Source organism: Bison bison, unplaced genomic scaffold, assembly GCF_000754665.1.
Source record: "Bison bison bison isolate TAMUID 2011002044 unplaced genomic scaffold, Bison_UMD1.0 scf7180017864304, whole genome shotgun sequence".
NCBI lineage: Eukaryota > Metazoa > Chordata > Mammalia > Artiodactyla > Bovidae > Bison > Bison bison.
Window position 1 is genome coordinate 13927137 of NW_011494876.1, and position 13110 is coordinate 13940246.

Here is a 13110-nt window from a genome sequence, read left to right on the forward strand (position 1 = left end):
CTCGCCCCTCACGCTCTCATGCTCAGGTAGATATAGGGGTGTATGGGGTTCCTGCTCCCCTTTCCAAGCCCAGGAGTCTGCTTCAGACGCCTCCAGTGTTGGACAGAGCACGACTAGAAAAGGTGCCCAGCCTGCTTGTCCTTTTCTGAGATGAACCACCCCCTTGGTGGCCGCCCCAGTCTCCTGCAAGGTCTAGGAAGAGGCAAGACCTGGTCTCAAGGAAAGCAGGAGCTCTCAGCTGATGGACTCCCAGGCTTCTCAGGGCCCCTGTCTGTGTCCAACAGCTCCGAGGCCCTGGCCCACTGCCGCCCTCCGTCCCCTGGATGCCCACGCACCTGGGAGAAGGTCTGCGACTGGATCTGCTCGAACTCCTCCAGACGGCTGTACTTGGAGAGGCTCGAGTGGAAGAGGGACATGGTGGTCACCTTGTTGCACTCAGCCCGCACCTTGCTGAGGGCCGTGATGACCTCCGACCGCGTAAGCAGGGACACAAAGGTGAAGTCCGCCTTCTGTTCCAGGAAGGGGTACCTGGGTACACTCACCAGTCCTACCGGGGTGGGGGGGCAAGGGCCAGTGGCAGACCAGCCTTGGATGGGCCAGGGATCAGGGCCAATCTCCCAGGTAATGATGGGGAGACAATTCCTGCCTCCTCTCTGGAAGAGACACCCATGTCCCTGGAAAATCTTCTTTCCCATCATCTACCTGGGTGACCCAAAGGCCCCACAGTGAAGTGCCCATTCTGGGATGGGTAAACCAATTCCCTCCAGGTGACTCTGGGTCACAGGCCCCTTCAAGGTGGGTAAGAACCGTGGGCTCCTCCCACCCGCTCTAGCTCACCCTGCACACAGCCCCTGGGCCCATCCATGTACCCAGTCACTTCTGCACCAGACTTTTCAGAAGCACTTTCTTCCACCACCACCTGCTCCCTGACCCTAAACCCCAGCTCTCCAAGCAGGAGGGAGAAGAAGGGGATGAGTTCTGGGGACAGGGAGGTCCCAGAGGGAGGGGCTGGAGGGCTCTGGCCAGGGGTGGCCATGGGACCACCTTTGCCCAACCACCCTCACCTTGCTTGGGCACCTTCTCCTCCTCCTTCTTAGGCAGAGTCACGTAGGAGAACGTCTCTGGCTTGGAGGAGACAATTTTGTCAAAGTTGATCTTGTTCATGCTGCGCTCGTAGTCCAGGTTTACTTCCCTAGAGAGGTTGCTGAGGTGCTCCAGAACCCTGCCCACAGGGAGCGGAGAGGGCAGAGTCAGCGAGCTCCACACACCCTGCCACCCGCGTACTGCAGGCCGGCTGGGCTCACGGCTCTGCCCTGCCATGGACCTGGGGATATGAGTTTAGGGTGTCCCCTCTGCATTCTTGCGTGCACCTTTGTAATTTATAGCCAAAGATATTCTAAATGATACAAAACTTAAGAAATGGAATTGTGGACAACCAAGGTAATGATGGTGACATCAATTCAACTCTCCCCAGATACATTTTTTTTTTTAAAAAGAAAAGGAAAACCACAGCAAGAAGAACAAATAATATTTACCAAAACCTACACCTTTAGCATAACTAGAATAAAGACAGCATCCAAACTCACATTATCTTCAAGCAGAAAAATAAACATCAACTCTCGGTGCACTCTGGCTCACACTGCAGCTGCAAGCCTTCATGGAGAACAAGGGAAGTCCAAAAAAAACTACTGTGGGGAGGGAAGTGTGGTAGCCCCAAGATGGCTCTAAAATCCCTCCAGAAAGAGAAAATGTTTCCTAACTGCAAAAATACCAAACAAGGTACATCAGGGCGCTTACTAAAAGGGACTTAGCAGTGCTCGTTCAAGGTAGGAGTCTCCGAAAGGCATGACTTATAAAGGGGGAAGGTTAACAGGAAAGGGGTCTTTTGGAGATTGGGAGTGTGAGGCAGCTAGAAAAACAAGTGAAAATTAAGAATCCTGCAAGAGAGAACAAAATCCTGGAGGACACATGACTCTCCCCGCCTCCCTACCCGCAACACACACACACACACACACCATGGCCCTGTATTTTTTAAAAAATTAATAGGCCAGTTTGCTATACTAACACAAGAGGGCGCACTGGAACTAAAAATCTTATGCATCTTTCCAAATCCATGAAATGAGTGGGTGAAAGACTGACTATATGTATATAAGGCAGCTGTAAGAAAAAGAAAACACCTTACTTGATGAAAATTCTCACATACCTTTCAACAAAGATAAAGCAGAGTAAAACTAATACAACACTTCAAACTAAAGTGTATCTTTTCAAACACGCATCTGGACACATAATAGGAAGAAAAGAAATGATATTTAGTTGGACTCAGTGAAAAATAGAACTAAATTATCTAACGAAGGACAGCTAAATAATTATAAGGTGTCCAAGGAAGAATACAGTCAAATTTAAAAGGTAATAAAAAATATATGAAAATTAGAAATATAACCAAGAGAATAAAAATGAGAAGAAGAAAGAACAGAAAAGGATCAGAAAGTTGCTGAATTAAAAACAGGCAGAGTGCCCCTGACCCTGCAGCAGGCCATCGCTGACCCATGTCTCCGCTGGAGACTCCTGGACACTCACAGCACACTCTAAGTCTTATGACCAAAATCAATTGAAGCCTGGCAGGAAAGACAAAGGTGGCATTTAGGAGGTCTCTATCACAGTCCAAGAGAGGATGATAGTTAAGTCTGGACTATGGAGAAAGTAAGAGAGATGAAAGAAGCCTGGAACTGACGAGGAAACTGAAGGTCAGAGAAGCGGAACAATTTGCCTGCACCCATGGAACTAATCAGGGGCTACCCCAGCCTTTAAACTGTCATCACACTTGGAAACCACAGTGTTACATACATGGTCATATTCAATTCTGTGTCAATAAGACCCTGATAAAAACTCTGGACCCCGGGGATAAGAGATAGAGCCCTGAGCCTTTGGAGTGGGAGCACTGACTCCAAGACCCTAGACTACCAGAGAACTAACCCTAGGGAGTATCAAATAGTGAGAACTCACACAAAGGAAACCACTCGAATACAAGACCCGGCATCACCCAACCACCAGTAGCACCCTGTGCAGGACACCTCACCTAAACAACAAACAAAACAAAAATACAAACCCAGTCATCAGCAGACAGGATCACCACCTCACTCAGCCCTGCCCGTCAGAGGAAGAACAAACAGACAAAAACTCAGCACAAACCTCACCCTGTATGAAGGTTACACAAACCACGGGACCAAACTTAGGAGGGAAAAACAAAAACGAAGAAAGAATTCAACCCTGAAGCCTGGGAAAAGGAGATCTCAAACACAATAAGGTTTTTAAAAAAAATGAAATGGCAGAGAAATACTACACAAATTAAGGAACAAACTAGAAACACAGAAGTCCAATTAAATGAAGAGGAAATAGGCAAACTACCTAAAAAAGAATTCAGAATGATAATAGTAAAGACGATCAAAAACCTTGAAAACAAAATGGAGAAAATGCAAGAATCGATTAACAAAGACCTAGAAGAATTAAAGAATAAACATACAGAGACAAACAACATAATTACTGAAATTAAAAATACTCTAGAAGGAATCAATAGCAGAATATCTGAAGCAGAAGAACGAATCAGTGAGCTAGAAAATAAAATGGTGGAAATAACTTCTGAAGAGCATAGTAAAGTAAAAAGAATGAAAAGAACTAAGGATAGTCTCAGAGACCTCTGGGACCATATCAAAAGCACAAACATTCGAATTATAGGGGTCCCAGAAGAAGAAGAGAAAAAGAAAGGGTATGAGAAAATTTTTGAAGAGATTATAGTTGAAAATTTCCCCAACATGGAAAAGGAAATAGTTAATCAAGTCCAAGAGGCACAAAGAGTCCCATACAGGGTAAACCCAAGGAGACACATGCCAAGACACATACTAATCAAACTAACAAAGACTAAACACAAAGAAAGAATATTAAAAGCAGCAAGGGAGAAGCAACAAGTAACATACCAGGGAAACCCCATATGCTTAACCGCTGATCTTTCAGCAGAAACTCTGCAGGCCAGAAGGGAACGGCAGGATATATTAAAAGTACCGAAAGGGAAAAATCTACAACTAACATTACTGTAACAGGCAAGGACCTCATTCAAAATTGATGGAGAAATAAAAAGCTTTTCAGACAAGCAAAAGTTAAGAGAATTCAGTACCGCCAAACCAGCCTTACAACAAATATTAAAGGGACGTATATAGTCAAGAAATACAAGAGAAGAAAAAAGATCTACAAAATCAACCCCAAACAAGAAGATGGCAATAGGAACATATATGTCAATAATTACTTTAAATAGAAATGGATTAAATGCTCCAACCAAAAGACACAGACTGGCTGAATGGATATATAAACAAGACCCATACATATGCTGTCTGCAAGAAACCCATTTCAGACCTAACGACACATATAGACTGAAAGTGAGAGGATGGAAAAATATATTCCATGCAAATGGGAAGCAAAAGAAAGCTGGAGTAGCAATCCTCATATCAGACAAAATAGACCTTAAAATAAAGAATATTAGATAGGGAAGGACATCACATAATGATCAAGGGATCAATCCAAGAGGAAGATATAACAATTGTAAATATCTATGCACCCAAATATAGGAGCACCTCAATGTATAAGACAAACATTAACAGACATAAAAGGAGAGATTGACAGTAACACAATAATAGTAGGAGACTTTAACACCCCACTCACACCAGAGGACAGATCATTAAAACAGAAAATTAATAAGGAAACACAAGTCTTAAATGATATACTAGATGAAATGGATCATATTTATTTCAGGACATTCCATCCAAATGCAGAAGAATACACCTTCTTCTCAAGTGCATGTGGAACATTCTCCAGGATATACATCTTGGGTCACAAATCCAATCTCAGTCAACTTAAGAAAACTGAAATCGTATCAAGCATCTTCTCCAACCACAATGCTATGAGACTAGATATCAATTATGAGAAAAAAAAAGAAACACAAACACATGGAGATTAAACAACATGTTTCTAAATAGCCAACAGGTTACTGAAGAAATCAAAAGGGAAATTAAAAAATTTCTAGAAACAAATGACAATGAAAACATGACAACTCAAAACCTATGGGATGCAACAAAAGCAGTTCTAAGAGGGAAATTTATAGCAATACAACCATACCTCAAGAAACAAGAAAAACATCGAATAGACAACCTAACTTTACACCTAAAGCAACTGGAAAAAGAACAACAAAAAACCTCCAAAATTAGTAGAAGGAAAGAAATCATAAAGATCTGAGCAGAAATAAATGCAAGAAACAATAGAAAAGATTAATAAAACTAAAAGCTGGTTCTTTGAGAAGATAAACAAAATTGACAAACCTTTAGCTAGGCTCATCAAGAAAAAAAGGGAGAAGAATCAAATCAACAAAATTAGAAATGAAAAAGGAGAGGTTACAACAGACAGTGCAGAAATACAAAGGATTATACGAGACTATTATGAACAACTATATGGCAATAAAATGGATAGCCTGGAAAAAATGGACAGATTCTTATAAAAGTTCAATCTTGTAAGACTGAACCAGGAAAAATAGAAGTTATCAACAACCCAACTACAAGCACTGAAATTGAAGCTGTGATCAAAAATCTCCCAAAAAACAACAACCCAGGACCAGATGGCTTCACAGGCGAATCCCATCAAACATTTAGAGAAGAGCTAATGCCTATCCTTCTAAAACTCTTTCAAAAAATTGCAGAGGAAGGAACACCTCCAAGCTCATTCTATGAGGCCACCATCACCCTGATACCAAAACCAGACAAAGACAACACAAAAAAAGAAAACTACAGGCCAATATCACTGATGAACATAGATGCAAAAATCCTCAACAAAATTTTAGCAAACAGTTCAGCAACACATCAAAAAGCTCATACACCATGATCAAGTTAGGTTCATTCCAGGTATGCAAGGATTTTTCAATATATGCAAGTCAACCAATGTGATAAACCATATTCACAAATTGAAAGATAAAAATCATATGATAATCTCAATAGATGCAGAAAAAGCCTTTGACAAAATTCCGCATCCATTTATGATTAAAACTCTTCAAAAAATGGGCATACAAAGAACCTACCTCAACATAGTAAAGGCCATACAGGATAAGCCTACAGCAAACATCATTCTCCATGGTGAAAAACTGAAAGCATTCCCCCTAAGATCAGGAACAAGACAAGGGTGTCCACTTTCACCACTATTATTCAACATAGTTCTGGAAGTCCAAGCTACAGCAATCAGAGAAGAAAAAGAAATACAAGGAATCCAGATCGGAAAAGAAGTAAAGCTCTCACTGTTTGCAGATGACATGATACTGTACATAGAAAAGCCTAAAGATAGTATCAGAAAATTACTAGAGCTAATCAGTGAACTTAGCAAAGCTACAGGATATAAAATCAATACACAGAAATCCCTTGCATTTCTATATACTAAGATTGCTTTGGCAATGAAAAACCAGAAAGAGAAATTAAGGAATCAATTCCATGCACCATTGCAACAAAAAGAAATAAATATCTAGGAGTAAATTTAACCAAGGATACAAAAGAACTGTACACAGAAGATTATAAGACACTGATGAAAGAAATCAAAGACAACATAAACAGATGGAGAGATAGTCCATGTTCCTGGGCAGGAAGAATCAATATTGGAAAATGACTATACTACCAAATGCAATCTACAGATTCAATGTGATCCCTATCAAATTACCAATGGCATTTTTCACAGAACTAAAACAAAATATTTCACAATTCATATAGAAACACAAAAGACACCGAACAGCCAAAGCAATCTTGAGAAAGAAGAATGGAGCTGGAGGAATCAACCTTCCCAACTTCAGATTATACTACAAAACTACAGTCATCAAGACAGGATGGTGCTGGCACAAAAACAGAAATATAGACCAATGGAACAAGATAGAAAGCCCAGAAATAAACCCATGCACCTATGGGTACCTTAATTTGGACAAAGGAGGCAATATACAATGCGGCAAAGACAGCGTCTTCAATAAATGATGCTGGGAAAACTGGACAGCTATGTGTAAAAGAATGAAATTAGAACACTTCCTAACACCATACACAAAGATAAACTCAAAATGGATTAAAGACCTACATGTAAGACAAGAAACTATAAAACTATTAGAGAAAAACATAGGTAGAACACTTGATGACATAAATCAAAGCATGACCCACCTCCTAGAGTAATGGAAATAAAAACAAAAGTAAAAAAGTGAGACCTGATTAAACTTAACAGCTTTTGCATGGCAAAGGAAACTATAAGCAAGATGAAAAGACAACCCTCAGAATAGGAGAAAATAAAAGCAAATGAAACAATAAGCAGCTCATACAACTCACTGCCAGAAAAACAAACAACCCAATCAAAAAGTGGGAAAAAGACCTAAACAGATATTTATCCAAAGAAGACACACAGATGGCTAACAAACACATGAAAAAATGCTCAACATTGCTCATTATTAGAGAAATGCAAATCAAAACCACAATGAGCTATCACCTCACACCAGTCAGAATGGCCATCATCAAAAAGTCTACAAACAGTAAATGCTGGAGAGGGTGTGGAGAAAAGGGAACGCTCTTGCACTGTTGGTGGGAATGTAAACTGATACAGCCATTATGGAAGATGGTATGGAGATTCCTTAAAAATCTATGAATGAAACTACCATATGACCCAGCAATCCCATTCCTAGGCATATACCCTGGAAACCAAAATTGAAAGAGACACATGTATCGCATTGTTCATTGCAGCACTATTTACAATAGCTAGAACATGGAAGCAACCTAGATGTCCATTGACAGATGAATGGATAAAGAAGTTGTGGTACATATACACAATGGAATATTACTCAACCATAAAAAAGGAATGCATCTGAGTCAGTTCTGATGAGGTAGATGAACCTAGAACCTATTATACAGAGTGAAGTGAGTCATTAAAAGAAAGATAAATATCATATTCTAACGCACATATACAGAATCTGGAAAAATGGTACTGAAGAATTTGTTTACAGGGCAGCAATGGAGAAACAAACATCGAGAACCGACTTATAGACATGGGGAGAAGGGAGGAGAGGTTGAGATGTATGGAGAGAGTAACATGGAAACTTACTTTACCATGTGTAAAAGAGATAGCCAATGGGAATTTGCTGTATGGCTCAGGAAACTCAAACAGGGACTCTGTATCAACCTAGAGGGGTGGGATGGGGAGGCAGATGGGAGGGAGGTTCAAAAGGGAGGGGATATATGTAGACCTATGGCTGATTCATGCTGAGGTTTGACAGAAAACAACAAAATTCTGTAAAACAATTATCCTTCAATAAAAAAATAAATTGAAAAGAAAGTTTTTTTTAAAAAACAGGTTAAGAAGAAGCAACATGATAGAGAGGAAGATAGGATGGAGTCTCTGATGAAAAGAAAACAATGGAACAGAACTAATATTTAAAACAACAATTCAAGAAAATTTTCCAGAAATAAAAGAATATCTGAATTTAAACATTTAAAAGGCCAATTGTGTACCTGGGAAAAAATATCCAGAATGATCAACTCTAAGATGTACCCTAGTAAAATGACTAAAGATGAAAAAAGTCTCCAAGGCCTCCAAGGAAAAAAAAAATCAAACAACTTACAAGTGAAGGGGATTTTGACATCAGATGTCTCAAAAAGAACATACAAAGCAAGACAAGAGAATAGCATTTTTAAAAGCAAGGAACAAAAGTATATGAACCAAGAATTTTATATCCAGTCAAGCTGTCATTCAAGTTTTAAATATGCAAGAACTCTAACACGATACCTTTGAGCCCTTTATAAGGAATCTTCCAGGAGCTTCAACCAGTCAAGAGACTGATGGGGTTCAGGACACACCACCCAAAAACATGGTACTTTGGCACAGAATGTTCTAAGCTGAAGGATCACAAAAACAGAAGGTGCAGGAAGGATTCTCTGACCTTCCCCTGAAGCAGGTCATAAGACCCTCAAGTGAGAGATAGCACCCCTTACCTGGAGGAAGGAGACATCCTTAGCTCCAGGATGGAGGAGGCCAAGAGCAACGGGAATGTACAGACCTTGTTAAGCTCCCCCGGGCGACTCAGTTCATATCCGTTTGTCCTATCACACTTCCTGAAACCTTCCATTCTTCATCAAACCCAGTATAAAAGCACTCAGGTTTAACCTCTTCGTCCTTATTTCCATATGAATGCTCCCATGTCACATAAAACTCAAACAAGCTTCCCTCTTGTTAATCTGTTTTCTGTCACTGACACCCAGCCAAGAACCTAGAAGGGTATAGGAAGGGAGAGGGTATCGCCTTTCCTGCAAGATGACAGGGGAAACTTCAGGAAAAGGGTTCATATACTTAATATAGTAGATTGAAGATGAACACAGAGAGATGAAAGTGGAAGAATATTATCTTAGAATACTAATTAGAAAAAGGCAACTTAAAATGGGAGGGAAAAGGGATGAGATAAGTAAAATAAGATCAAGTACTGTTGCATAGGAAATAGAAGGTTAGCAGACACATCAAAAACCGACAGACTGGAGAGGAGAAGGTTAAATAAGGAAGCAGGAAATTATGAGCACTGTAAAAGGATAAGCACAAAAGAAACCAGTAAAATAAAGGTACAAATTGTCCTAAATACCAAAAGAAAAATTTTAAGTAAAAGAACAAAGAAAACACATTATGAGGAGAAAGAAACAGTATCGTATTATAACACGCATAATAATTTTCATGTGAAACAACATGACAGAGATGAGATCAAACCTATCAGCCGTATCCATAGAAGTGAATGGGCTTAACTCACTTTTCACAAGGAAAAAGATTCTTAGTTTGACTCACAAAGTAAAACTCAACTATATGCTGAAAACAAGAGACCTACCTGCAACAAACTAATTCAGAAGGATTGAAAATAGAGGGAGGGGCAAAGATTATATCTATATACATATATTTAATGGAAACAACAGCAAAAAAAATCCCCAGCAAGTTACAATTGTGATATCAAGCAAAGTAAAATTCAGGTCAAAAAGCATTAGACCTGATCAAGGATACTTTTAAATGCTAAAAATATCAATTTATAATGATAATATAACACACTTCTCTCACTGGACAAGAGTAAGTGAAGATGCAGAAGATGTAAATAATATAACCAATAAGGTAGATTTTTATGGAGTAGACGTATATATAAAACTTTTGTACCTTTATCATAGGAATACACTCTTCTCAAGTGCAAGTGGAACATTCACAAACACTGATCACATACTGTCATACAGAAAATACCAGCAAGTTCTATATAGTACAAATATTAAAAATAACACTCTCTGATCTCAATACAACAAAACTAGAAATTACTAACATTGTAGCAAGTAGTTTCCATATGGAAAAAAGTTAAAACCTTATATTAAACTCTATGATGAAATAGAAAACAAAAATCAAATTTTTGTAATTAAAAAAAATGAACTACTACATATCAGAATCAGCAGACTACTGCATTTTTAAAGTTATCAGAAGAAAATTCATAGTCTTAAGCCCATTTATCAACAAGAATATAAATAAGTGAATTAAACACCCAGCACAAATACACACGTGCACACAGACTATGAATATAGCAAAACATAAGCCAAAAGGAAGGAAATAATAAAAACAAAAGTAGAATGATAAAGATGTAATAAAGTCAATCAAATTAATAATCCTAAATCCTATGTTTTTAAATTAACAATCCAAACAAATCACAAGTAACTTAATAAAGTAAAAAAGAGAACATAATTCTACAAAATAAGAGGTGACTAAGGAAGGCAATGTTAAAATGAAAAAGATTTTAAATCATATTGCATATTTCTATGCAAATATATATTAAAATCTAGACAATATGATAATTTTCTAGAGAAATAAAATATAACAAAATTGACTCCATTGGAAAAAGAAAGCTTAAATAGACCAATTTCTGTAGAAAAATTAAGTTACAGAAAAACTAAAAAAACACCACGTCCAAATGGTTTATGAAAGGATGACCACATAGCCCCAATGCAATATAAATTGTTCCAGAGTACTGAAGGAAAATGTCAAAATTCTTTATACGAAGTAAGTATAACTTTGCTTCAAACCTGTTAAAGACAGTACAAAAAAAAATTACAGACCAACATCACATATCAATGATAAATTTCTAAATAGCTTATTAACCAACAAAACCTAATACTACATTAAGAAATGATACACCATGGCTAAGTGAGATTTATTAAAGGATTGCAAGTTTGTTTCAATATTCAGTTTAGTTCAGTTGCTCAGTTGTGTCCAACTCAATATTAGGAAATCAATTAATATAATTCACCATAGGAATAGATCTAAGGAGACAAACATGATTATCTCCACTGGTATTTTAAAATGTATGACATTTTTAATACATTTAAATGTATTTAGAAATATATGACAAAAATTTAAGAAAATAGAAATCAACAGGTACATTATTAAGTAAACAAAACCCAAAAGCTAGCATTTTTCTTAATGGAGAAACACTAGAGGTATTTTCACTAATATTAGGAATAAGGTAATGATGCCTACTGTCTCCACTACTATCCAATATTGTTACTGGAGGAATTAGAGACTGCAATTAGACAAGAGAAAGTAATTAGAAGACTGCATGCATGCTAAGTCGCTTCAGTTGTGTCCAACTCTTTGCGACCCTCTGGACTGTAACGCTCCAGGCTCCTTTGTCCATGGGATTCTCCAGGCAAGAATACTGGAGTGGGTTGCCATGCCCTCCTCCAGGGTATCTGCCCAACACAGGGATCAAACCTGCATCTCCTGAGGCTCCTGCATTGTAGGCGGATTCTTTACCACTGAGCCACTGGGGAAGCCCAATCAGAAGAAGAATAGGAATATAATAAGTAAAACTATCTCTATTTCTAGATAGTGTGCACTTAGAAAGCCCTAGAGAATCAATGATAAACTCAAACAGTAAATGATTTCAGGAAGGTAACAGAATGTAAATTAGTACAAAGAAATCAATCAGTAGACATAATAGTAGAGAAAGCCTATTCATAACAACAAAGAAGATAAAATATTGTATTAACCAAAAAATTTATTTGGATTTTTCCATAACACTGTATGGAAAAATGCAAACCAAATTTTTTGGTCAATCCAATACTTAATGAGCAATATGCAAAACCTACATGAATAAAACTTCAAAGCACTCCTGAAAGACACAAAGGTGGACTTGAGTAAATGGACAAACATGCCTTGTTCTTGAATAGGTCAATTTAAGATCCCAAAGACATCAGCTATACCTAAAGTAATTGAAAAATATAATGCAATCCCAATAAAAATACCAAACATTTCCAAAACAGACCTAGAAAAGTTGATACTAAAGCTCACATGGAGAAATAAGCATAACAATTCCCTATCAAAAACTCAACAACTTTTTTTGCAAAAACACAAAAATCCATCCTAAATTTCATGTGGAATCTCAAGGAACCCCCAAATAACCAAAACAAACTTGAAAAAGAAGAACAAAGTGGGAAGACACATTTTTCAATTTCAGAAATAATTACAAACCTACAGTAATCAAAATATGTGGTACTGGCATAAAGACAGACTGATAGACCAGTGGAATAGAAAAGAGAGTCCGGAAATAAACCCTCACATAAATAACCAAATGATTTTCAACAAGGGTGCCAACATCATTCAATGGGGAAGACAGCCTTTTTAATACATTGTGCTGGGAAAACTGGACATTCACATGCAAAAGAATGAAGCTGGACCCTTACCTAAGACCATATACAAAATTTAACTCAAAATGGATCACAAATCTGAACATAAGAGCTAACACTGTAAGATTCTTAAAAGGACACATGGGAGAAAGTTTCATGACATTGGATTTGGTGATGATTTCCTTATACATGGTGCCAAAAGCATAACAATAAGGAAAAATTGACAAATTGGGCTTCACCAAAATGAAAACCTCTGTGTCCTAGTTACACAAAAGACACTATCAACAGAATAAAAAGGCAACCCATGGAATGGGAGAGAATATCTTCAAATCACATATCTGATAAGGGATTAATATCCAGAGTATATGAAGAACTC

The 13110-nt window shown here is 38.1% G+C and overlaps 1 protein-coding gene across 1 annotated transcript in view; it reads right to left on the reverse strand.

The window, feature by feature from the left end:
* Positions 1-13110, reverse strand: part of DNAH1 (dynein, axonemal, heavy chain 1) — an 81920-nt gene that overhangs the window by 50799 nt on the left and 18011 nt on the right. Inside the window, exons 9-10 of the mRNA XM_010851742.1 lie at positions 1065-1222; positions 336-547 (exon numbers count right to left, since the gene is read on the reverse strand). Coding sequence (XP_010850044.1) covers positions 336-547; positions 1065-1222 — 370 coding nt within the window. The remainder of the gene's footprint in view (positions 1-335; positions 548-1064; positions 1223-13110) is intronic.